General features: G+C 47.6%; 1 protein-coding gene across 6 annotated transcripts; it reads right to left on the minus strand.

The window, feature by feature from the left end:
* Positions 1-3,813: 3,813 nt before the first annotated feature.
* Positions 3,814-26,335, minus strand: LOC121171878 (zinc finger protein 260-like). Of its 6 annotated transcripts, none has more exons than XM_041003583.1 (4): positions 25,070-25,410; positions 24,874-24,945; positions 23,690-24,622; positions 3,814-7,658 (listed from the first exon to the last, which is right to left on the minus strand). In XM_041003583.1, the coding sequence occupies exon 4, from the start codon at positions 7,651-7,653 to the stop codon at positions 5,671-5,673; it is 1,983 nt and encodes a 660-aa protein (XP_040859517.1). In that variant the 5' UTR covers positions 7,654-7,658; positions 23,690-24,622; positions 24,874-24,945; positions 25,070-25,410; the 3' UTR covers positions 3,814-5,670. The 6 variants fall into 6 exon arrangements, with proteins under 6 accessions (XP_040859517.1, XP_040859520.1, XP_040859519.1 ...); XM_041003586.1 differs by having other exon boundaries at positions 23,690-23,743; positions 24,544-24,622; positions 24,874-25,410; XM_041003585.1 differs by having other exon boundaries at positions 23,690-23,743; positions 24,540-24,622; positions 24,874-25,410.

A 26,335-nucleotide genomic window follows, 5' to 3' on the forward strand; every position in this document is an offset into this window, starting at 1 on the left:
GGCTGGATCACAGAACTCACATGAAAGAACCCATCTAACACTCATGGGAGTCGGGCTGTGGGCAGGCCAGCTGGGTCAGGCTGCAGCATCTGCCAAATGCAGAGGTTAGACCTGCCAGACTGGGCTGTAGCACCCATCAGCACACGAGATCCTGGGCTGGGGTGAGCCCACTAGGGGGCAGCAGCGGCTGGTGGTGAGCTACTGGTGAACGTGTGAACTGGAACTGGAGGCAAACCAGGTTGGGCTGGGCAGCAGCACCCACTGGCCTGCCTGTGAGCTGGGTTAAGGGGAGAGCCAGCTGTGCTAATCAGCCATATCCGCTAGTGCATGCATGAGCCAGAGTAAGTGCAGGCTGGTTGGATGAGGCTCCCAAGGCCATCCTCTATTGCTTTCCCAGGATATAAACAGGGAGCTTCAACCAGCAGGTGGAGCAGCTGGAACACAAACCAGGATCCATAAGGAATGCTGGTATTTATAGTGTAAACATTTAGACACTGGGCCATCATGCTGGGCCTCCATCCTGTTTGCTTTATTTATTATCAGCTATAATGAAGAAAACACCCCCTGGAAAAGCGTATCTTGTCTGGCTGTGCCTCTTCTTGGTGGTCTTGAGCAACAGCTTCCTCCACAGACAGTCTACCTGCCGTTTGCGTAGCTCCAACTCTGCAGAATTTCCTTCACCACATCCACCTCCTGCCAAAAAGGAGGCTAGTGCAGCCACCGAGCTGCCTGTTATCAGACCAGCTGGGTGGGATTAGGAGGTTATGGTAACTTTCTCTGATCTCTGACATCCTGCACCCCACGAGTCCCCAGATGGGGAGGTCAGGACCCTCCCTGCCGAGGGCCCTCTGTGCATCCCCTTCTTTTGGAGGAACTGAAACTTTTTGTCCTGGTGTGTACTGAGCAGTCTGCTTGACACCGGAGTGGCTGTGTCACATGTCCGTGCGTCGGAAAGGACCACAGGTCTCTGCAGCTGTTTTCTAGCAGTTTGCCAGTCCCTGCGCCCGGACTCAGTTGACGACTTTGCTTTTCCCCTGTTCCACTGGCTGTCCAAGCTCTCCTTCCTGCCTTCTACCACCTTTGGATGGAAGGGTTTTTAATTCTGGCTGTTGTTTTATGGATTTATTTTTGGTTTTCCGTGAAATATAGACATCAGTTGTAGAAGGTGGAGAATCCCAGCTGCTCCTGACTGCGGCCTTTGTAGCCATCACTGCCTGATTCTTGTAACTCAAGTTAAGTTTTGGTCTTACTGTAGCTTCACAACAATAAGGAAACAAGTAAATGAATAAACAAGTCTCCTTAGCTTCACCATGATAGATAGATAGATAGATAGATAGATAGATAGATAGATAGATAGATAGATAGATACCTGAAGAGATGTGACAGGAGGAAAGACCTTACAGTCAAATTTGTTGTTTTAAGGAGTGGTTTTACTTCTTCCCCTTAAAAGGAGCCTCTGCATCTCCCACACAGGTGCAGGCTCCCAAGGCTTTGGGCCGTCCTCGACTGCTTGCCCAGGCCACAGGCAGGGAGCTGGATGAAAAGCAGGGCTTCTGCGATTAGAACCAGCACCTGTATGGGTTGCCAGTGCATGCAAGGCAAGGATTTTAGCTGCTAGGCTACCAGTCCAGGCCCCTAGGTTTCCTTTTCTATCATTTTATACTATAAAGTGAACAAGTTTCACAAGTCTGTAGAAAGGTATGTGTTACCTTGCAACCATTTTCCATAACAGAAAAATTTACAGCCTGTTTTGTTTTCCTGGAAATAGTCTCCTGTAGACAGTGAGCCTGTGACTTTCCATAGCTAGCTCCCTACTATCACTGTGGTACTTAAAGCAACACACTGAGACACTGAGGCTTCCTTAAAGAATGATGGAATTGAAGCTGGGCTCTCTGGCAAATTCCACCCACCAGAAGATGGCCTCCCATGTCTGTTCCCTTTAATCTGATGCCAATGTGGTGTATCTATACCAACGATCATCTAAAGCTCCTCAACTAGGGAGATGCAGGATGGCTAGATGGGATGTAGCCACACCAACTTCCGCTTCTCTCAGATAAAAAAAGGAGCAGCATGTTCCTAAGGACCTGACTGACGGGCCAGGGCCAAGAAATGCAAACACCGTAAGGACACTGGGATAGCAGGAGGAAGGACGGGGACACTGAGCCAGTCCCGTGGCACAAGCTGCTGGCTGCCCACAGGTAGGAAGAAATCTCTGACCCAACACTCGATCCAGTTCGAAGGGAAATGCAGTTACTAACACATTTCAGCCTGGGCAGCTGCAGCTGACTGGGGTCTGAGGTGTCTCCAGGCTTGGAGCACAGACCCCAGCCTGCTTCTCCCTCCCTGCTGTGGCACAACTCAGGAGTGAAGCCAGGCAGTGTCCTCCACTCATGCCAGGTGCCGAACTAACACCACTGCACACCATCTTCAAGAGAGTGATGTAGCCAGTGTTACCAGTGTTACTGCCCGAGAAGAACTTGCATCCTGCATAAGAATTGGAGTGTGGCTGGCATGCCAGGGAGACAGGGTTCCCACAGAAACTGAAGAGCGCAGTGCCTTACTTGTCACTCCACCCGCAACAAGCGGCCATAGCAAATAGGGCACACGCTACACAGCAAATCGTACACGCCAGACAGAAGTAAGTACAAGCTGACATGGCTCAGATGAGCCTGACTAGGGGATTTTACCTGAGGGGTAACTCCACATTCCCCCTGTCAAAATGCCTGAGAAGGAATTCCAAAGAATGACACAGGAATACTAAAAGGGGGGAAAATCCACTGGTCAAAGTCATATATGACATGGATGAAAAATGTTCCATGATACATTTAACACATGTCAAAGTAAAATACTACAAATGAATTTAATACCAAATGAAAGACACTGAAAGTCAATTCAACAGACTTGGTGAAGCAGAGGGAAAAAATATCCAAGTTACAAAGCAAATCTTTGGGGGAAAAAACCCACAAAACTAAAAATGTTCTTTTAAAAGATTTTATTTTTATTGGAAGTCAGATTTACAGAGAGAAGGAGAGACAGAAAGATCTTCCACTTGCTGGTTCCCACCCCCACCCCAGGATATAGAGTCAATTTGAAGCCAAGAGCTTCTTCCAGGTCTCCCATGCTGGTGCAGGGTCTCATGGCCTTGAACCATCCCCTACTGCTCTCCAAGCCACAAGTAAGGAGCTGGGAGGCAGTGGAGCAGCTGGGACATGAACCAGCACCCACATACGATCCCAGTGCATGCAATATGACCCATGCATGCCAGGCCCTAGTGTTTAAGATTTATGAGATATTCTCAAATAACCCAACATAGTTTCTGACAGTGTGGAAAAATGGATTACAAGACCTATCCAGTTAAATAATAACAGGACATTTCCTAATTTAGGGAGATATTCAAGTACGGAAAGCAGGTAGTAGTCCTAGTAGACATGAGGAAAGATTTTGATACATTGTAGTCAAATCTGTAACAGCAAATCAAAGGTTCTATTATCTGTAAGAAATGCCAGATTCCCTTCAGAAACCTCCCATAATATATCTGATTTCCCAATAAGCAACTCTAACAGGCTAGAGCAGAATGGAGGGGCATGGTTCAAATTTCTGAAGAGAAAACTATTCACAGATTAAGCCACACCTTGTCTGGCTTTAGTGACTCACATTTGACTTTCTCCAGAATCAATCTTATGTCTTTTTCGTATGTGATTTAGACAGTATAAGATGCTCAGGTTTATAGACTTTTACAAAGGAATAAAAGTAGTTTTCAAGAAAGAATTCACAGGAGAACAGGCAATCAAACTGAATAATTTCTCAAAGACATTTTATTTGAATGTAAGAGTTACAAGGGTGATAGAGATCTTCCATTCCCTGGCTTACCCCCTGCATGGCCACGATGGCCAAGGTGGGGCAGACCTAAGACAAGAAAAAGGATTTTCTTCCAGTTCTTCAATGTGTGAAAAAGCAGGGGTCCAAGCACTTGAGCCATGTTCTGCTGCTTTTCTCAGCCAATAGCAGTGGCGAAATGGATTGAAGCAGAGTGGTCATGAACGAGTGCCAACATGAGATACTGGCATTGCAGCTACAACTTATTCCAATAAGCCACAATTCTAGTCCCAGACTGAACTAACTGTATCTTCCTGAAAATCAAACAGTTTCATCAAACCAACGAAAACCAAAGTTTCATGCGCGACACTGGCATGACAGCACATCAGGCTAATCCTTCACCCTGTGACTCCAGCAACACATGTATGCTGTTTCAGGTCCTGGCAGTTTCCCTTCTGACCCCTCTGTGGCTTGAGAAGGCAGTGGAGAATGGCTCAAGTCCTTGGGACTCTATACCCACGCGGTGCACCCTGGCTTCAGCTCAGGCTGTAGTGGCCATTTGAGGAGTGAAGCAGCAGATAGAACACCTGAGTCTCTCCCCTTCTCTCTCTGTAAAGTCTACTTTTCCAATAAAATAAGTAACAACAACAAAATGTCTGTTGGCACAGGTATCCAGAAAGAGACAGCAACATTAGTCATAAACTAATCAGTGCCTTATCCAGGACACATAACCCACTCAGGAACTGAACACCAAAACAAAAACAAAATCTGATAAATTAGAGGATTACTGAAAATAACTTTCCCTGTGTCACTCTGCATTGCTTGTAAATGAAATACATGCCAATAAGCCTTAAGAAAGGAATTTACTGAGGCGTTAGTTATCAGAACCACTGGAAAAACAAAAATAAAGCAAACATTACCTTTCAGCAAACCATCCAAATTCACTGCAACTGCCTACATCTAAATTTCTATGTCATTCTAATATTTGAGGTTTGCACCCTATGATTAACACAATAAAGATGCCCTAGGAAACTGACAAGGGTCAGTAAGCAGTTCCAATGATGTTTGTGGGATGACTTGTAGAACCATCATCGTTATGGAAATGTGCTAACTGCATCATCTCTCAATCTCTTCATGTGAGTTGAAAACTGACTTATTGTCAATTATTTCACGCTGATCATATTTATATGGTTTCTTTCATTTGTGAATTCTCTGATGTCTTGAGTTCTAGCTTCTGACTAACATTTTTCTCATACTTACTGCATCAAAGGCTATCATTTGTAAATTCTGTCTATGGAGGCTTGAATTCCAGGAAAATCCTTTTCCATATTCATTACACTCCATAAAATTGTCACTTGAATTTCTGATATTTAATGAAGAATGAAATCTGTCAAAAAGGCTTTTCCATGCTACTTACATTTGTAAGCTTTTTCCCTTGCGAGATTTCCATGCCTCCGATGGATTTCCAGCAAAAGGCTTTGTTAAGCTGATTCTGGGAAGGAAAAAAATTCCACTCAGAATATTCTTACATTTTATCCTCTCTTTGAATTCCCTGATGTGCTGAGAAACTAGTTGTTGGGGAAAAAAAATTAATCCACATGCGTTACAATCATTTCTTCCTCTGTTATTCTCTGATGTGTTCTGAAGTGTGACTTTTGGCAAAGGGCTTCGCCACTGTCAATGTTCATAAGGCTTTCTTACAAGTTTTCTTTTTCATGAGGCTAGATTTGTGCAGAAAGTCTTTTCCTCGGTCAGTAAACTCCTATTGCTTGCCTCTTATCCAACTTCATCAATGTCCATTAAGATGTGATATTTGCCAAAAATCTGTTCCAGAGCCACACATTCGTAAGGTGATTACTTCGACTTCTGGATAAAGGCTTCTCCATAGTCATTGCATTCGTAAGGTTTCTCCCCCGTGTGAGTTCTCTGATGTCTGATGAGGGATGACATATGGCAAAAATCTTTTCCGCAGTCATTGCATTCATAGGGTTTCTCCCCCGTGTGAGCTCTCTGATGTCTGATGAGGGATGACGTATGACAGAAAGCTTTCCCGCAGTCATTACATTCATAAGGTTTCTCCCCTGTGTGTGTTCTTCGATGTAGTGTTAGTTTTGACTTCTGGATAAAGGCTTTCCCGCAGTCATTACATTCATAAGGTTTCTCTCCTGTGTGAGTTCTATGATGCAAGGTGAGCTGTGACTTCTGGATAAAGGTTTTCCCACAGTCATTACATTCATAAGGTTTCTCCCCTGTGTGAATTCTCTGATGTCTTATGAGGCACGACGTGTGGCCAAAGGCTTTCCCACAGTCATTACATTCATAAGGTTTCTCCCCTGTGTGTATTTTCTGATGTTTTACAAGATGTGACGTGCTTCGGAAGGCTTTTCCGCAGTCACTACATTCAAAAGGTCTCTCCCCTGTGTGTGTTCTCTGATGTATTGTGAGTTGTGACTTCTGTATAAACGCTTTTCCACAATCTTTACATTCATAGGGTTTCTCCCCTGTGTGAATTCTCCGGTGTTTTGTGAGTTGGGACATCTCGACAAAGTCTTTCCCACAGTCTTTACATCGATAAGGTTTCTCCCCTGTGTGAGTTCTCTGATGCTTTATGACTTGGGATGTACAACTGAAGGCTTTTCCGCAGTCACTACATTCATACGGCTTTTCCCCCGTGTGAATTCTCTGATGCACTCTCAAGTAGGACTTATGACCAAAGGCTTTCCCACAATCAGTACATTCATAAGGTCTCTCCCCTGTGTGGATTCTATGATGTATGATGAGGGATGACATACGACCAAAAGCTTTCCCACAGTCATCACATTCGTAAGGTTTCTCCCCTGTGTGTATTCTTTGATGCAGCATGAGGGATGCCATACGGCCAAAAGATCTCTCACAGCCGTCACATTCGTAAGGTTTCTCCCCGGTGTGAGTTCTCTGATGCACTGTTAGATGTGACTTATGACCGAAGGCTTTTCCACAGTCGACACATTCATAGGGTTTCTCCCCAGTGTGTATTCTTTGATGCATTATGAGGTGTGACATTCGGCCAAAGGCTTTACCACAGTCATTACACTCGTAAGGCTTCTCCCCTGTGTGAATCCTCTGATTTCTAATAAGGCCTGTCTTCTGATACAGGGTCTCTCCACATTCACTAAATACATGAGGATTTTCCCCTATGAGATTACTGTGATAAATGGTATGGCAAGACTGACTGCTACCTGGTATTCCACAGGGTTCACATGCATAGTTTTTCCCTGTAGGATGCCTCTGATTTATTGCAAGATCTGATTTGTAAATGAGAGGTTTTCCATATCCAAAATATTCATAAAATTTGTCTCTTGTGTGGGTTTGTTGATGATTACTGAGGTTAGAACATAAATGGAATTTTTTCTCCTCTATCTGAGTTGCTTCCTTATTACAGTTGTCTTCCATATGGGTCCTCCCAAATGTAAAGAATATTTTCTTATTTTCAAAGGCTTTCCATTGTGCAGTATGTTCAAACGGCTGCTGCACAGTCTGAACCTTGTGATGCTCGCTGAGCGGCTCATAACATTGGAGAGAGTTCTCAGGCACATCGGTGACAGCAGATTTCTCTCCAACTTCCATCTCGGGAAGCCCACTGGGGTGATATACAATGTGACATACATTGAATTCCTCAGCTTTTATTCCTGAATAATTTCCATCTTTGGAAATCAGTTTTGGAATATGGCTTGAACTCAAATTAATTTTTTTGAATTCCACTCCCTCGGGAGTTGATGTTTTGCTGCTTGACATAGCATCCTGATCCAAATCGTACTGACTTTCCTGCTTGATCATAATCAGGTCATCCCTTTTCATGGCAGCTGAAATGAGAAAGACAATCATGTCACTGAACGACATATCAGTGCTTCTCTATTGGAATATTCATGTAAAGGAAATGAAGTTACTTGTGTAAACTCCAGGAAAATTACCAAAACAAAAACCTAAGAAACATTTATGCTTGACGTTTTAGTACAGGAGACAAAATGGTATCCTATCGAATTCTCCATTAAATAAGAATACTGTGAGCATTAGGAATAATAGCAGGCTGCTTGGAATGTTCTCATCCTATATTGGAGTGCTTGGGAGTCTGAACTAGGAATAATAGAAGTGGAACTAGGAATAAAAACGAGAGAGAATTCCAAGAAGAATCCTCTTTCTCAGAGTGCCAAGGCCAATGAGCAACAGGGATCAAAGATCTTCAGCCACTACCCAGGAATTAAAACTAAGGTGCCTCCCTCTAGTGAGGATACGAATTCATTCAAAGGGGCTATTTATCATCATTATTATTATTTTGATGATCTTTTATATAGTTGATAGAGTAAGACCCTTGTTTCCACATTCTCTTTTTTTCCTTCCTGTATCTGAGAGAAGAGAGAAGACAAAGGGAGAAAGCTACACCCATTCTCCCAACCATCCCAGGGTCTCCAATGTGGGGCAGGCTCTGAGGATGCTGTTCAAGTGGTTTCAACAGTTCAACTGTTCTGAATTGCTGCCAATACCAAGATTCCAAGCACATAATCTACCATAGTGTCTCTGCATTGTTACATTTGGTCTTAACGACGTTATCAATGTCAGAGACAGGAAGAGATATAACACTTATAATACTGAGTCAACGGCAAGTCTGTTCTTCAGCCTTAACCCTTCACAGAATTCAGTCTGTGGTTACACTCAGCCCTAACATTGCGTAAGTAAAGAAATCCAATTTGGAAGATGGTTAGGACTGGACAGTCTCCTGGACTAGCTCCTATCTCACAGAAATGACCACTCGCAGGCATAGCTGAATAGAATTACACTAACTACTCACATCCACATTTTGTCTACTCCATCTTGCTCACTTTAAGAGAACAGATAATCCATCTGCTGCTCGTTCACTCCCCAGGTGGCTGCAGTAATGAGTGCTGGGCCATGCTGAAGCTAGGGACTTGGCTGCATTTTGTTTTCGCATTTGGGGTGCAGGAGTCCAAACACTTGAGCTATCAGATGTTTTTCCCATATCATTAACAGGGAGCTAAATTTAAAATGGAGCAGCTAAGGGCATGAACCAGTCTCCACATGGGATGTAGACTCACAGTACAGCTCTTGACACAGCTTCACCGCTGTGCCACAATGCCAGCACCTAAGCTTTTCATTTTTATATCCCCTTCACAATGCAGCCTGCAAAGCAGCCTGTTATTTGTGGAAGGTGAAACTGAAATAACCATCGCTTTAAAAACTTATTCAGAAATTTGTTAATAAACTAAATGTGTTTATAATAACTCTCATCCATTTTGCCATTCAGAAGATCCGTATCCAATAAGTAACTCATTCTACATCAAGAGAAATCACTTCTCTGTTATCTTTCGACTTTTCCATTTTTAAATGCTAGGCTGTGGTCATCCTCATACTACAGACTTCCAAACTATGTTTTCATTTAAGAATATTTTTGAGCCTAGTGGCTGTATCTTCACTTTGTATGCACCAGGAGCCCATTCAGTTTGTATCCCAGCTGCTCCACCCTCGCAGAGCAGCAGAGCATGGCCCAAGCCTTGGGATTCTGCACCCAGATAAGAGACCCAGAAGAAGCTCCTAACACCTAGCTTCATATCAGACCGGCTCCTGCTGTCGTGGCCACTTGGAGAATTAACCAGCAAACAAAAGATCTTCCTCTCCTTCTCTCTGTCAATGTGCCTCTCCAATAAAAATAAGTAAATTTCTTAAAAATCACATTTTAAAAGGTTTTTTTTGAAATATGTTTTGGATTTACAAAAAAAATTACACAGTCCACAAATAACCTATACCCAGTATCCACTATTACTAACATCTCATATTAAACATGGTACACAAACCACAACTGAGACTGAAGTAATACATCCTCTTTTATAAAGATTTATCTAATTTGAAAGACAGAGAGAATGGGAGAAATAGGCCTTTCATCATATGGAATTGCTAGCAGTGAAAGCAACAGCTGAACACACTGTGCTGCCAACACTGGCCCAAATATTAAAGTCTACAATTTATTTGCATTTTATTTGTAGACAGACCTGAGTAACCTCCAAGAACAACTTTGGAATTACATTCCTACTATGTGAGCACATCAGCCGGTTTTGTCACCTCTAGACCAAAAAGTCGGAATTATTGTACATATTGAGGATTCCTTAGGACACTTAAAATTTCCCATCATCTGACCTTTATCTTCACACTTGGCTTTCTTAGCACATTTCTCGTGAAGACCATCCTGTGTTTGCCCGCTCTGCACTCCCTTCCTCATGCTTCCCCCATCCCCTTGTTCCTTGCACAGACTCTCCCTCACAAAGCTGCCAGCTTCCTGAAGCAACAGATAATGTTGGTCAGAAAACCTGGAAGCCAGAATCTTAGTCACATTATGAGAATGAATAAATATCTATTGGTGCAGCCATGAGGAAAGGGCATCTAGAAGAATTCTGCCTTGTCCTTTGTTAAAGTGGAGGGTTTTTTTTTCTTTGTTTATGCTTAATTCAATATTTGACAGAATTCTCTTTGAATTAATAGGTCAGGAGTTAATTCACTGTTCCTTTTTAGGGGGAATAGGGCAGAAGCAGAACTGGGAAAAAGAAGTACCAGTTTAGTTTCAGATTCACAGTGGGAACAAGTGAGCAGACTGTGGGAGGGGAGGGGGCAGTGAGGGTTACGGGGTAGGGCACAGTAGAGGGCGAGGTGCTAACAATTTCTCTTATTTCTCTTAACAGCAACCTCTACGTCCAGACTTCTGATCTAGCAAAGCTCTACCCACTGTCAAGAAGCAGCTTCAAGTAGTGATTAAGCCGAGAGGCAGGCTGGGAACGTGTGAGCACTCACCGACAGTGACAAAGGGACGGCTCCCAGAACGGGAGCACGGACAGACACCCAGGACAGCAATGCTCAGTGAGACTCGTGCTCAGATCTAGAACGTTTGCAAAATGTACAAATGAGTCTTACATTGCAACAGCAATTTTTCTCTTAGGATACAAAGGAAACATTTTGGATGGTTTTTTCGGGGGGGGGTGTCTTTTAACAGTTATTAGTTTTTCAGGATCTGACACAGAGGGAAATAGGGGTGAGGAAAGGGGGAGAGATTTCTCCAACTTACTGGCACACCCTCAATGGCCCCCACTATCCTGAAATTCCACCTAGTTCTCCCAAATGGATGAAAGGAAATCAACATATTTAGGTCATTGCCTGCTGCCACCCCAAGTGCACATTATCAGGAAGCTGGACTCAGCACTCCAGTACAGAAGACAGGTATCCCTAGTGACCTCTTAGCCACTGCAGCAGACACTACCACGGAGAAAAACTAAGTAGTCTTGAGCCTTGGGATGCCCAAGTGTCTGTGCAGACTCAGCCCATAAACCTCTGTACCACTCTTTCCCAGTTAGGAGGGAAGCTGTCACGGTCTAGCCACTTGCACTCTGCCTTTCAGAGCAGTTCCTGTGGGAGGCCGGGTGAACGCTGAGGAGTCACTCCTGCTCCAGCCACCATAAAGCAAGTCACAAAGAGAAGATATTTCGGGCGACAATGTCTTACCATCAAAAAGAAGCTCTGACTACAGAAAAGCCCATCACAGTGTATATAATCCTGAGGACAGGGCATGGCACTCTGTAACGTAATCAAAATTCAGTTCCAGAGACATCAACCTGGGCAATATCAGATACTGCTTACAAATGTAAACAGGTTACTTGGTGCCAGGTGCTACTTCTAGTAGTGAGTATTAGTGTTTGTTCCCTTCCATAATGAAGAAGTAGAGTCACAAAATGAGCACATCTCTGCTACCTCACAAAGTTAGCCACTTATTTTTAAAGACATAATTTTGTGTAAAGATTTATTTAATTTTTATTACAAACTCAGATATACAGAGAGGAGAAGAGAGAGAGGAAGATCTTCCGTCCAATGATTCACTCCCCAAGTGATCACAACAGCCGGTGCTGCGCCAAAGCCAGGAGCCAGGAACCTCCCCCAGCTCTGCCACACGGGTGCAGGATCCCAAAGCACTGGGCCGTCCTCGACTGCTTTCCCAGGTCACTTCTTTTTAAAACTTTGTTTATTTGAAAGGCAGGGAGAGAAAGACAAATAGATTGCCCATCTGTTGTTTGACTTCCCTACAATAGGCCACAAATGCCAAGTATGTGCCAGGCCAGAGCTAAGGGTTAAATATTTCATCTTAATCTCCAGTGTGGTTGTCAGCAGTCCATGAACTTCAGCCACGAGGCCACTGCGCCAGGACGAGCTCAAGTCCTCACCTTGCACATACTGGGATCCCATATGGCCGCCAGGATTTAACTGGGATTAGACCTGCTGAACCGGAGGTCCCGCTTCCCATCCCATTCCTGTTGTGGCATGAAAAAGCAGTTGATGATGGCCCAAAGCCTTGGCACCCTGCACCCATGTGGGAGACCCAGAAGCTCCTGGCTCCTGGCTTTGGATCGGTGCAGCTCCAGCCATTGTGGTCACTTGGGGAGTGAATCACTGGACATAAGATCTTCCTCTCTGTCTCTCCTCCTCTCAGGTTATCTGACTTTGCAATAAAAATAAAATAAACCTTAGAAAAAAAGCACTTGAGCCAACTTTTGCTGTCTTTCCAGGCACACCTGTAGGAAGCTGGACTGGTAGTGGAGCAGCCAGAATTCCAGCCAGCAGTCTGATAGGATGCTGACAGCGCAGACTTAACCCGCTGCACTGCAGTGCTGGGCCCACGTCAACAATTTGTTAACACAAGTGTCCCGAAGGCAGGTGTTGGAGCATAAAGAGCACTGGGAGTTGGCAAGTCCTAATTGTGCTTCTTCCCACCATGGAGGACATCTGACAAACTTGTAGCATGCCACAAGCAATGTATCAAATTCAGAACAAACCTGAATAACACAAAAAGCACTTCAGAGAATCTACTGTATGACAAGAATGATAAACCCTTGCCGAGTGGGCTAAAATACACTAAATTGAAAGGCTGCCAGAAGACTCCTATAATTTCTTCAAGTGTACACTGATTGGGTCCAGCGCTGTGACCCAGTGGCTAAATCCTCGCCTTGCATGAGGCAGGATCCCATATGGGCACCAGTTTGTGCCAGGTGCTCTGCTTCCATCCAACTCAATGCTTTGTGGCCTGGGAAAGCAAGCCCAAAGCTTGGGACTCTGCACCTGCAAGGGAGAACCAGAAGAAGCTCCTCACTTTGGAAGGCAGCTGTGCTCACTATACCACCAGCGCAGCGCCTAGCTTTGGACTGGCTTACCTCCGTCCACTGAGGCCACTTGAGCAGTGAACCAGCTGAGAAGATCTTTCTGTCTCATTTTCTCTCTGTAAATCTTAAACAAGTATGGACTGATTCTGACATAAATATACCCACATAAAGTACTTAGAACAGGGGCTGGCACTGTGGCATAGCACGTAAACCCACTACTTACAGCACCAGTTTCTGTCCTGGCTGCTCCACTTCTGATTCAACTCCAAGATCATATGCAAATGTGCTTGTGCCCTGAGCTCCCCCTGGCCATTTGGGGAATAAACTGGCAGTTAGAAGACCTCTCTCTTGTGTATAATTCTGCCTGCCAAATAAATGCATTTTTTTAAGTGCTCAGAAAAGCAGCCAGGGGCCTGGCATTGTGGTGCAATGCATTAGCCTGTTACTGTAACATCAACATCCCATCTCGAAGTGCCACTACAATTCCTGCTGCTAACAAGCAGTGCAAGGTGGCCCACGCCCACGTGGAGGATCGGCCTGGAGTTCCTGGCTCCTGACTTCAGCCTCACTCAGCCCCGCCTACTGAAGCCATCTGGTGTAGTATGCGCCTTCCATTGTCACTTTGCCTTTAAATAAATATACAAAAAAAGGCAAGACACTAGTTAACAAAGAGAACTGAATTAGCCATCTTACTCCTATTATCTCACGAATCTGAGCCACAGGTCTTGGCTCCCCTGGGGTTTTCTTCTTTGTTACTCATTCTGTAGCCACACTGCCTGGCTTGGCTCTCATCTGCGCTACTTCCAGCGTCTTGAGTGGGAAGGGGAAACTTTGCTTAAAAACCCTGAGGTTCAGCTTCCTCAACTATACTATGGAAATACAGAACACCTATATCCAAAAGTGTTACAAAGATTAAACATGATTGCCTATAGTTTATTCAAAGCAGTATCTAACACTGAGCAGCTGTTCAGCAGCTGTCTGCTGTTGGGAGGAATGCCATGTGTCTGCCATGGGCTGCTGCCATTTCAGCTGTACTAACCTAATTTCTGATTCCCAGGCACATTAGCAGGCAGCTGATGTACAACTGGAAAAGCCAGAATATGAACCAGCTCCACATCGGATTCTGGCATTGAAGCTTACAGCTTGACAAACTATACCACACCACCGGTCTGTATTACCATTTCTAACTCATCAACCCTGTAAAGTATGACCTAATAAAGGATTATCTGCCAACTCTCGTTTTGTATAATAGTAATTGGGGTTCACACACACAGTACAGAGCTAACAGGTTGAAGAATTCAGTTTATGATACTTCCCACCACTCAGCGTGCCAGGAGTGACCAGTCCGAGGGGAGGATGTCAGGGGGGGGTGAGCTGGCGATTCTCAGCAGAGGACACATTTATTTCACAACCACTACCTCCCGGGCCAGAAGCTGCATGAGGTGACACAGTCATGTAAACAGACACAGGCCCATGGAGAGAACTGAAGCAAAAAAAAAAAAAGTAAAATAAAATTGGTGAAAACTTTCCAACAAAGGCGGAAGTTACACTGGGGAGGGGGAGATTTGACCCACAAGTATAGAAACAACTTGGATGAGTTCACTCCCTGGTACTCAGGTATCTAAAGCCACCAGAATCTCACACTGAGCCCTTCTTATCAGCACTGCTCCCCACAAGGTTAAAGCTTAAAGAACAAATCCAGGGCCTGGCGATGTGGCCTAGCAGCTAAACTCCTCGCCTTGAACAAGCCAGGATCCCATAGGGGCGCCGGTTCTAATCCCTGCAGCTCCACTTCCTATCCAGCTTCCTGGTTGTGGCCTGGGAAAGCAGTCAAGGATGGCCCAGAGCCTTGGGACCCTGCACCCGTGTGGGAGACCCGGAAGAGGCTCCTGGCTTTGGATCAGCTCTGGCTGTTGTGGCCACTTGGGGAGTGAATCAACGGACAGAAGATCTTCCTCTCTGTCTTTCCTCCACTCTATGTATCTGACTTTACAATAAAAAATAAATCTACAAAAAAGAAAGAAGTAAATACATTAAAAAGATATATTTACTCTTATTGGAAAAGCAGATTTACAGAGGACAGACAGAAAAACCTTCCATCTGCTGGTTCACTCCCCAAGCTGAGCTGATCCAAAGCCAGGAGCCAAGAGCTTCTGCTGGGTCTCCCGTGAGGGGTAGATTTCCCAAGGCCTTGGGCTGTCCCCTACTGCATTCCCAGGCCACAGCGGGAGCTGGAAGGAAAGTGGAGCAGCCAGGACTCAAGCCAGTGCCCACGTTGGAGCCTGGCGCTTGCAAGGTGAGGATTAGCCACTAGGCTATATTGCAGCAGGCCCAAGATGTGGAAGACCTCTAAGATGAAAAATATTAAAACATTAAAAAAAGAAACAGAAGACAACATTAAAAGATGAGAAACCTGCCAGTTCCTGCACTGACAGATCAACATCATCAAAACATCCATATTACCAAAGGTCACACACACATTAATGTGATCCCAATCAAAAGCCCAACACCATTCTTCTCTGAAAGAGAAAGGATGATATAAAAAGTTCCTGTGGAGACATGGGAAACTACAAATAGCCAAAACCATCCTAAACAATAAAAATCAAGCTGAAAGAATCACAACTCCAGACTTCAAGACATACTACAGGGCAGTGGTCACCAGTCTGCCTCAGAAACAGAGACCCCTGGGACAGACAGAGAAAGCAGACGGGAGCCCGCACACATACAGCCAACTAATGTGCAGCAAGAGAACTGAAAATAACCCAGGGGAAGTCTCGTCATTTCAGCAAATGCTGTTGGGACAACTGGATAGCAGCCTGCAGATGCAGGAAGCAAGACCCGCACCTGTCACCCTATGCAAAAATTAGCTCTACATGAATCAAGGACCTAAATCTTCACCCAGATTCCATCAAGCTAAACAGTAAAACACAGGAAGCAGTCCGCAAGGTACAGGCACTTGGAAAACTTCTTAGAAAAAGTCACCAAAAGCACTGGCAACCAAAGCCAAGCTAAGTAAACGGGACTACATCAAGCTACAAAGCTTCTGTGCGGCCAGAGAAACTGCCAACAGAGTGAAGAAACTGCCATCACAATGGAGAGAAATTTTTAGCACACTACACGACTGGAGAGGGGATTAACACCCAGTATTTAGGGCCCGGCGGTGTGGCCTAGTGGTTCTAATCCTGGCAGCTCCACTTCCCATCCAGCTCCCTGCTTGTGGCCTGGGAAAGCAGTCGAGGACGGCCCAAAGCCTTGGGACCCTGCACCCGCGTGGGAGACCCGGAAGAAGTTGCTGGCTCCTGGCTTCGGATCAGCATAGCATTGGCCATTGTGGCCACTTGGGGAGTGAATCATTGGACGGAAGATCTTCCTCTCTGTCTCTCCTCCTCCTCTGTATATCTGACTTTCCAATAAATAAATAAACCTTTAAAAAAAAATACCCTATATTTACAAAGAGCTTCAGAAACAATGACAGCGATGGGCCCGGCGCCGTGGCCCAGCAGCTAAAAGTCCTCGCCTTGAATGTGCCAGGATCCCATACTGGCGCCGGTTCTAATCCCGGCAGCTCCACTTCCCGTCCAGCTCCCTGCCTGTGGCCTGGGAAAGCAGTCGGGGACGGCCCAAGGCTTTGGGATCCTGCACCCGCATGGGAGACCTGGAAGAGCTCCTGGCTTTGGATCGGCACAGCACCAGCCGTTGTGGTCACTTGGGGAGTGAATCATTGGATGGAATATCTTCCTCTCTGTTTCTCCTCTCTGCATATCCACCTTTCCAATAAATAAATTAAATCTTTAAAAAAAAAAAAAGAAAAAGAATCAATGACAGCGAAACAAACAACCCAGTGAAAAACTGGGTGAAGGAAATGAATGGGCATTTTTAAAAGAATGAATTCAAATGGCTAAGAGACATTTGAAAAGATGCTCAGGCTCTCTAGCTACCAGGAAAATATTGAGGCTCCACCTAACTCCATTGAGGTTGGCCTACATTCAGAACTGTACCAACAACACTGGCTGGTGCGGATGTGGGAATAAAGGTACTCTCCTTCAGTGCCTGTGGGAGTGCAGGCTAGTACAGCCACTATGGAAGTCCGTGTGGAGAGTGCTGAGAGAAATGAAAATAAACCTGCCATATGACCCAGCTATCCCGCTCCTAGGAATATATTCAAAGGAAATGAAATCTGTAATCCTGTTACAGCAGCACAATCTACAACAGCAAAGACAGAGACAAACTAGATGCCCGTTAAAAGAGGAGTAAATAAAGAAACTGTGGTACATCTACCCCATGGAACACCACTCAACCGTTATAAGGAATGAAATTCTACCATTTGCAACACATTTGTCTTAGAGACCACTGTGCCTAGTGAAAAACTAATCACAAAAGGACAAATATCACACATTCTTTCTGATGTAAGGCAACCTTCATGCAAAATACAAGGTAAATAGAATATACAGGTAAAAATGCACATAGTCATCTAGAAGAACCGTATAATACAGACTGTCATATGGAGATGTGAAGGTACAAAGCAGTATACATCTCTATTTCTGAACAAAAGATGGACTAATGAAACTGTTCAAAAACATGTCCTGGTAATAGGACGCGGGACTGTCTGCGACTGTCCATACCTGTGATGCCAGGACACACTTAAATAGCAGAATGACTGTTTTTGAAAGGCTATACTATTTTAACAAAATAGGGGATATAATAAAATAGAGGATATCAGTGGAGGGAGGGGACGGGGAGTTGGGGGGGGGGAGGTCCCAGAGCCTTCAGAGCTGTATCGTAAAATTAATTTTTTCTAATTAAAAAAGACTAGATGCTCACACTTTGAATCCTGTTGTGCTTTAGATTTCCTCTGATGGGACATTTTTTCGCAAAATCCTGCAAATTCTCACTAAAGCATGAGGTGCAGTGAGGCAGGAAACACCATCTGCCGTTCTCAGCCTCTAACCTCGTGCCTAGAACATGCTAGGTGCTCAGCATCTTCCACAGATGCTTGAACTAACAAGTACATCACAGTCAGAACCAGTAACAGCCCTGAATTCTGCCACAAGCTCATCAACTGCCACCAATCAACATCATGCTTTTGTAGTACCAACACCAGGCACGCACATGTGAGTACACACACACACACACACACACACACACACACACACACACCCTGATAGGCTCCTGGGGTCACTGCTCACTAACAAAGATGAAATACGCAGAAATCAATATAACGTCATCAAGAGCCGGAGAGCTAAACTGGGTATGAGGCACAACACCAGCTCTGTCCCTGACTTGATGGCAAGGCATGTTATAAACCACTCAAATTCTCATAAACAGCTTATTCATCAACTGGCAGGTACTAGGTACTTTGCCAGGAAGTGTTGTCAAAGAAAGGGAAAAAACCACCTGCCACCACCGTCCTGGAAAGCTAGCATTTTTAGTGGTGCAACTGTACCACTGAGAAAACCCAGCTGTCAGCTCAGACTGGCCTGTCTGGAAGCTCATGCACCCAGGTTTTGTCAGTCTAAGGTTGTTAGTTCCAAGTGTGCTGCTCAGGAAGGAAGCTAAAGCGGATGAACTACTTCTGCTGGTTCCTCCTTCAGGCCTGGGTGGATACCCCCTGTATGAACTACTTCTCGCTCAAGCCTTCATGGTGATAGTGGCATTTTGGCCTGTGGTCTATGTTCAGTCTTGTCTTTCTGCCTCCCTTACCCATTTAAAATCATACAGAACTGGGAGCAAGGAGAGCAGGACTGGGTGCTCCATGACTGACAGGGGCACCCGGCCCCAACACCGTCCCTTAACGCTGCAGAGGGAGCGGACTTGGATTGAGGTGTCAGACACCAGACGCTCCAAGGCTGATTTTGCTACACATACACATGCACACACGAGACTTTTTAAACACGAGTCATATCTAAATAATTCTATTTAAACAAAATACTCAAATCCAAGGCCAGCAGGCAAGGGGTCAGTGTTTCCAACTCCCAGTGACAGAGTTCTCTCGAGTTCCCACGCCCACAGGGCTACCTTGCTATGAAAAGAGAAACACTGGATTTTATCTGTGCACTCAGGCTAAGGGACAGTTGTGGTTCACTCCTAGGAGGATGCACACAGAAGCCAAGGCCACCCCACCCAGCTCTCCTCCTCCCCCATTACTGCCTCATAAGAAGCCCCATCTCAACCCTACTCTGCGTGTGTCCCCTTCAGGCCCCACCCACAGACCCCCTGAGGACAAAGTATCATGCTGTGTGCTGTGACACACACACACACACACACACACACACACACGTGAGGCCTACAGATGGGTCTCATTTAGGTCAGAGGGCAGCAGTGTCCGTGTAACTCCCCACGCCGAGCACACCACAGATCCCATGACTTGAGACCGGAAGGCTGCCCAAGCACCATTACAACAGATCTAATCCCACACCACCCCGACCAATCTCCACAGCTCACAAATTCTACCAGTTCACTCACTGCCAACAATGTTGTGTAAAATTGAATTCCAGAACAATACTGGAGTTTTCACATAGATAATTAACCACTGCAGAAAGTGCCCAAGTGTCAAGCAAAAAACTAGGCCCTGTGCAGGAGTCTGCACACTTGCGTCCCCAGGAAATATACTCTGACCCCTCCTAAGCCCTCATCCCGTCAGTATGCCCTCCCAGAACCTTCCATTCTGTGCTCCGACCCCCGCCACACACACCCCTGCACGTGCCTGAGACTTCAGCGCCCCAAGGTCCTGTGGTCTTACGCCCACCTCACTGCTGGTCACAACCTCCTATTCTTCATACCCATTCTACCTACTTCTCAAACAGCAGACTGCAAACTGACTCAAGGCTGGGTCGGCGGAACAACCTGGGGCGTGGGGGCGTAGACACTTGCACTCCATCTTCACACGCTACAGACGTGACGAGGTGACCTGCATCTCTGCAAGCCCCACGGGGCCGGTGCCGGGGGACCCTTGGCTGGCAAACATAAGATGCTCCTCCGCTGCCTTGCCTCCACCAGCTGTTTCTGGCATCCTTCATGCTCCACTGAAAACACTCAGCTTTCCAGCCAGCCCGCCGCCCGGCTCAGTGAGGGTAAAGCAGGGTCAGGTCACGTCTGCGTCACTGCCAAGAGGACAAGAGGAGGGAGGAGGGCAGGCACGGCAGCCCATGCCGACCAGTCACCAGGCAGTGGCACGCGGAGCTAAGTCCAGCCAGCCTAGATTCCCTGTAGCTATCTGACCCTGTCACATTACCCATGCGACTACTTCTTCGGGAGAGACAAATTCAGCAGCCTAAAAAGGAGGCTCCACATTCCGGGAAATCCCTATTGGAAGAGAAAAAGTTCAAACCCCAAGGACTGTGCTGAGAGCCACAGGATCCGTCATTCACACAGACACTCCTTTTCACCTGCGTTGAAAACCCAATGCTATTATTTTTTATCATGGGTTAATGGTGTGGGTTTTGGGAAAAAAAAAAAAAAAGTCTGCACGACAGTCGTGAACACGAAATCACCATATATGTGCATAACGTGTGTGTGTGTGTGTGTGTGTGTGTGTGTGTGTGTGTGTGTGTGTGTGTGTGTGACTACGCCCCCTTCGAGGAGGGGAGAACAGCTTCCTGACAAGGAGCAGGGCTAGGTCTGTGCAGTAAAAAGAGGGACGGCCCATGTCACTTCACGGGCTCCCGGTGGTCTTCCACTCCAGGAGCAATTCAGCGGTGGACCCCGTGACTTCACCATCACCCCATCCTTCCCAGACTACTGCTGGCACCTCAGCAAGGGCCTACTCATGACCAGCTCTCCACGGTGTGGAAAGGCTCAGCTGACTCGCATGATAAAGGACCTTCAATGGTACCTGCCTTTATAAAGGGAATTACTAAGTGGCCCTCCCAGAGAAGTGTGCATCCTCCATGAACTGGTTCTTGTAAGACACTTTTCCCGTTTCCCAGGGAAAATATGCTGGCCCTGTAGAGGCTTCCTGTTACCACAGAAGCCGACACTTAGTCTGGGAGGCCTCTGTGATGCTAACTGTACTGGACAGGCAAACTCCTAGTTGACGCCATCATGTGCCAGGACAAAGGATGCTTCTCCTATTTAGCTCTATACTGAGTCACAAATTCCATCTATTAGTTCTCAGGCTTCAGCGAACTATTAATGTCACGCAGGTCCACAGGACCCTCTTCCAAGCATGATCATATAAAGACCTATTCACATGGGCCCAGCACAGTGGCACAGTGGTTAAAGTCCTCGCCTTGCATGCCCGGGATCCCATATGGGTGCCGGTTCTAATGCTGGCAGCACCGTTTCCCATCCTGCTCCCTGCCTGTGGCCTGGGAAAGCAGTCAAGGATGGCCCAAAGCTTTGGGACCCTGCACCCCCTTGGGAGACCCGGAAGAGGCTCCTGGCTTCGGATTGGCTCAGCTCCAGCCGTTGCGGCCGCCTGGGGAGTGAATCATTGGATGGAAGATCTTCCTCTCTGTCTCTCCTCTCTGTATATCCGCCTTTCCAATAAAAATAAATCTATAAAAAAAAGTGAAAAAAAAATTAAAAAAAAAGACCTATTCACACACAAATGAACAGTGTAAGCAGGGCCCACTTCCCGTCCAGCTCCCTGCCTGTGGCCTGGGAAAGCAGTCGAGGACGGCCCAAAGCTTTGGGACCCTGCACCCGTGTGGGAGACCTGGAAGAAATTCCTGGATCCTGGCTTTGGATCGGCACAGCACAAGCCATTGCGCTCACTTGGGGAGTGAGTCATCATCAGATGGAAGATCTTTTTCTCTGTCTCTCCTCCTCTCTTTATAACTGACTTTCCAATAAAAATAAAATAAATCTTAAAAAAAAAACAGGGGGAGAGTAAAAGGGAAACCCCAAGAGCTCTGGACTCCCTCTCTTTTGCCTAACAGAAGCTCAGGCAAGAGCAGCACCTTGGCTTTAGAAGCCTGTAGGCAGTGACAGCAGCAGTTTCCTGCGATCTGTGTGGCAGCTGACTTGGGTTGGCACAGCCAAGATGAAATGTACCTGAGCCAGGCAAAGAAAAAAATGTTTAAAGCCACCAAATATAATATTATCCAGGACACAAGCTTTGAGAGGCCAAGTCACCCAGGAGACTTGAGTGGGGACATTTTAAAGAAGCACCACTCATGGCAGGCCTGCTAATGGCTACGCAACTTCACCCCCTCCGGGCCCTCCACCTCCAACAAGGCCCGGACACTGAGGACTCCGCACGCCACACACACGCAGACGAGGAACATCCATCCACTGGAGCTGCTACCAACAGCACGCACGCAGAGGTCATCCACACTGGCACAAGGACCATGTTCACAAACAGGCCGCTTCCAGGGCAGCCAGGGGCAGGCCTCATCACTGGCCTCCCGCCCCGTTTCTGAGAAGCAGTGAGCCTTTCCCACAAGCTCCCTGCCATCTCTCACAACAGATGCGAACGGGACAGTCTTCCAGTAGTTACAACTTCACCCGCTCTTACACAGACCTGTCCTGTCCCTCGGGGCTCCCGCTAACATTCTGTAGTTGTGGGAACCTTTTTTCTAAGAATATTTATACCAGCACCCACCAGCCATACACAAAATACTCAAAAATCAGTTTGCTCTAGATTTGTTGAATATCGTATCTCACCTGTGGTGCTTTGCCAGGACCAAAGCCAAGTGACTGCATGGGCTTAAAACAGCACATAACCCTAAATCAGAACAAAAATTTAACAGAATTTCGCTTTTCTTTCGCTCTGCTTATCAGCCCAGTCAGAGCTGATATCCAATAAAAGAACCAACTGGAATCAGAAGCAGCTTCTTCGGGATGCCACTGTGGCTTTCCCAGTAAAGCTGCTGCCTGTTACTGCCAGTGTCCCACACGGGTGCTGACTGGAGGCCTGGCTGTTCCACTTTCAGTCCAGCTCCCTGCTATTTTGTCAAGGAAAGCAGAGGAGGGTGGGCCAGGTGCTTCAGCCTCTGCGTTTACGTGAGACACCCAGGAGCAGCTCCAGCCACTGTAGCCATTTGGCAGCGTGAACCAGAGGATGCAACATCTGTCTCTCCCTCTTCCTGCAACCCTGCCCATCAAATAAATAAATCAGAACAAAGAAGAGTCTTTGTTTCCCTTCTACGTTCAGGTTGTACATTTTCATAGCCACTGGCTGCATTTCAAAATGCATACTGAGGGGCTGGCACTATGGTACCATGGATTAAGCTGCTCCCTGCAACGCTGGCAAAGCCTATTAGCACCAGCCGGAGACCTGGCTGCACCACCTTCAAGCCAGCTCACTGGGAGATTGCCTGGGAGAGCAGCCCGTGGTGACCCAGGCACTTCTGTCCCTGCCATCCATTCGGGAAAGCTGGATGAAGTTCTGGGCTCCTGCCTGTGAGCTGGCCTAGCTCCGGCCACTGTGGCCATCTGAGCAAGGAAGCAGCAGATGAAGAACCCTCTTTCCACCTCTCCACCATCCAAATAAGCAAAATACATCCTTACAGACGGTACATGGAAGGACAGATAGGAGATGCTCCTCACAGGCCACGGTAACATACGAGATAAATAATACGAGAAGTCACTAACTTATATAGAAATAACAGTCACCATCTGCCACAAGTCATACTTTTTCCACGGAGAGTCACCCCAGCAAACACGGCATCCCCTCATCTCAGACACCGAACAGTGAGGTGTCGTACAGAGAGCAGATACTCCTGCAAACACAGAAATCTTAGTACCTCCGTTGGACTGTAAAATCCTCCTGGCTTAGTGATGGATTTCCGTCTCCAGTCCTGTGGCAGAAACCAACAGCTGTTAGTAACGGGGACCGGGATGAACACCGTGACACTCCTTCCCCATCCGGCACCTTGCCTGCAATGACCAATTCTGTATCTCATATTCAGGAATCCTGCTCTCAGCTGCTTCCGAGTTGGGTGAGCGGCCACACAACACAGGTGCTCAAGAAACGAGTTCCTGGCTATCTCAGTGTGGGAAGCAGCCCGTCACAGCAGCAACCCGGAGCGGCCCAGCCTCTCACGAGCACTAGCCGGGGAGCAGGCACGCTCCAAGCCTACAAACGAGCACGCCGAGCTGTGCCACCTTAGCAACCTCTAATACCGACAATTCACTTCGCATTTTTTACTTTCTAGATGAACTCATGGTAAGCATCTTCATAAACTAGTAACCTGGTAACAGCACCGAGCATTCTTCTAAAAGAACATGTAAGTAAAAAAGAAAAACAACCTGTTTTGTCCTGTGTGGGTTTCATTATACAGAAACCAAATCATCGATTCTTCCAAGGCCCCATCTTACTCCACTTCTCCTTCTCAGCCCCTTCACAGAGAGGCTCCCGCGGTTCAGAGCCTGTAGTTCCCACGCTCCCAGTGTCGGCCGACAAGGTCACGAGATGCAAAGGAAACCAAACTGAAAACTACCTGGCCTTGCTAACTAAAGCAGCCTGGACCACAAGACCATCAGCTTGGAGGAGCGTCTGGATGGCAGAAGACCTGGGCCCAAAGCAGCACTGTTCGGCAATATTTTGCAGTTGACTATTTTATGCAAATTGCAGACAAAAATTGTTCCACTCACTGACCCACGCAGTAGACTTGCCTCTGCTTCACTCCTCACTTGCCGAAGGGTTCGGGAGCAAGTTATGACAGCCGACACTGTTTCTAAAATAGAAGAAACAGAACTGAACACTAAAATCAAAAACAAACCCAGCCTCAGAATGACTCCAGGTTGCGAAGTCTTTGTGAACATAGCCACTCGCACCGTCCACGTGGCCGCAGCTCAAGCGTGTCTGTGAGATCCCGGGGTGTGGACTCCCCACTGGTGTGGTGTGTGGCACAGTGCAGCAGATCCCAGCCTGACCATCATCCTCTCCCACCTGGCGCCTGGGGATGGATCTTGGCTGCGGGGATACCTGTGGCATCCTGGCTGAACAGCGCTTCCCTGGCCCGTGGACCTCTTGCCCAGTATGGAATTCAAGGGAAAACTAGGACACAGTGCAAGACTGAAGGTAACGTTATTCACAGTAAGGGCATTAGCTCTCCCGGGAGGGAGGCCCCGGGCTGGGAAACCTCCTCTCTGCCATCATCTGTGAGGTACCGGCCCCTCACCTAGCACAGCTGCCCTGGGTCCCCCGTCTATATCCGCCAGCAGGGGACAGGGTCAGTAACTGAATTCTCCCATCTCTAGGGCAGCAAGGGTCCGTGGTTAGTTACCGCCTGGGCCACGGCGCCCCTATTCCTGCTAGGAAAGAACACAGAGCACAGCAGAAGAACAAGAGATTATGAACTTAGTCGGAGGAAACTTCAAGAAAAATCCGCAGAGGTGGCCTGGGCAGCAAGCGCGCGGCAGAGAGCAAAGCTGCAGTGAGGACCGCGCTTGCCCAGCATGAGCCAGTGAGTCGTGCACTCAGCACGCTTCCCACGGCCTTTCCAACCTCCAGGGGCTTCCTCTCGGGGGGCCAGGGAGCTGCAAAGGCGGCCAGGGGATGGGCTGGGGCACAAAAGGCAAGGGTTGACGCAGGTTCCCCAACCTCACCCAGTCCCCACACCGCCTGCGCCTCATGCCCCCGGGGTCACCAGACACCGCCTCCCTCAAAGGCCTCGGCAGAGTCCAGCCCCCACGCCACCACGGCCCACCAAGCTCCGCCAACTTCCTTCTCTTTCACGATACATTCACGTCGGTTTCCTCTCTGGCCTGCACCCCTTTCACAACACTCCATCCCCCGGGAGTCTACTCCACCTCGCCTTCTACACTATTCTCCTCCCGCCCAGGGGTGGAATTGACCCAGAATCTGATGGAAGTCCACCCTCGGCTCTAGCCCTGCCTCGGGGGGCTCGTTCCCTGCACCCCCAGCCCTGGCTCGCAGAATCCACTTCGGGGGACACCGGAAGGCCTGCAGGCAGCTCTGCCCCACCGGTCCCGCGGACCACCGCAGTTCCCTAACTGTGAGGGCCAGGGGGTCGTGCGGCCGCCCTGGCCGCCCCGTTACGCGGCCACCTCTCCAGCTGCCACGCACGGCCGCCCTCCCTCCCTCAACAGGACGCGTTAGGAAGCCTGACCGGGGGAGCGGCGGGGGTGCAGTCCCCGCCAAGCACGACGAGGCGCACAAAGGGAGCCATCCGGGGCCGCCGGCCAAGCTCGCACCCGCTCCGCGCCGTCCTCCCGCGGCCTCCTCAGTACCTGCCGAGGCGCGCGGCCGCTCCGGGAGCCGAGCCAGGCCGAGCGCGCCGAGCGCACGGGGGCGGCTGCAGCCGACCCAGCAGGCCCGGGACCGCGGGGGCAGAGCAGGGGCTCGGTGAGCGGTGAGCGCGGCAGGAGCGAGAGAAGCAGCCGCCGCCAGCACGGGCTCTGTCGGGTGGCTCAACCTCCAGTGT

The sequence above is a fragment of the Ochotona curzoniae genome, unplaced genomic scaffold (genome assembly GCF_017591425.1).
Source record: "Ochotona curzoniae isolate NIBS_2020 unplaced genomic scaffold, NIBS_Ocur_1.0 scaffold_274, whole genome shotgun sequence".
In the NCBI taxonomy this organism is placed as follows: Eukaryota; Metazoa; Chordata; class Mammalia; order Lagomorpha; family Ochotonidae; genus Ochotona; species Ochotona curzoniae.

What these genes read in the sequence shown, in the direction of transcription:
- LOC121171878 (XM_041003584.1), bottom strand. Translation starts at nt 7,653, where the DNA reads ATGAAAAGGGATGACCTGATTATGATCAAGCAGGAAAGTCAGTACGAT.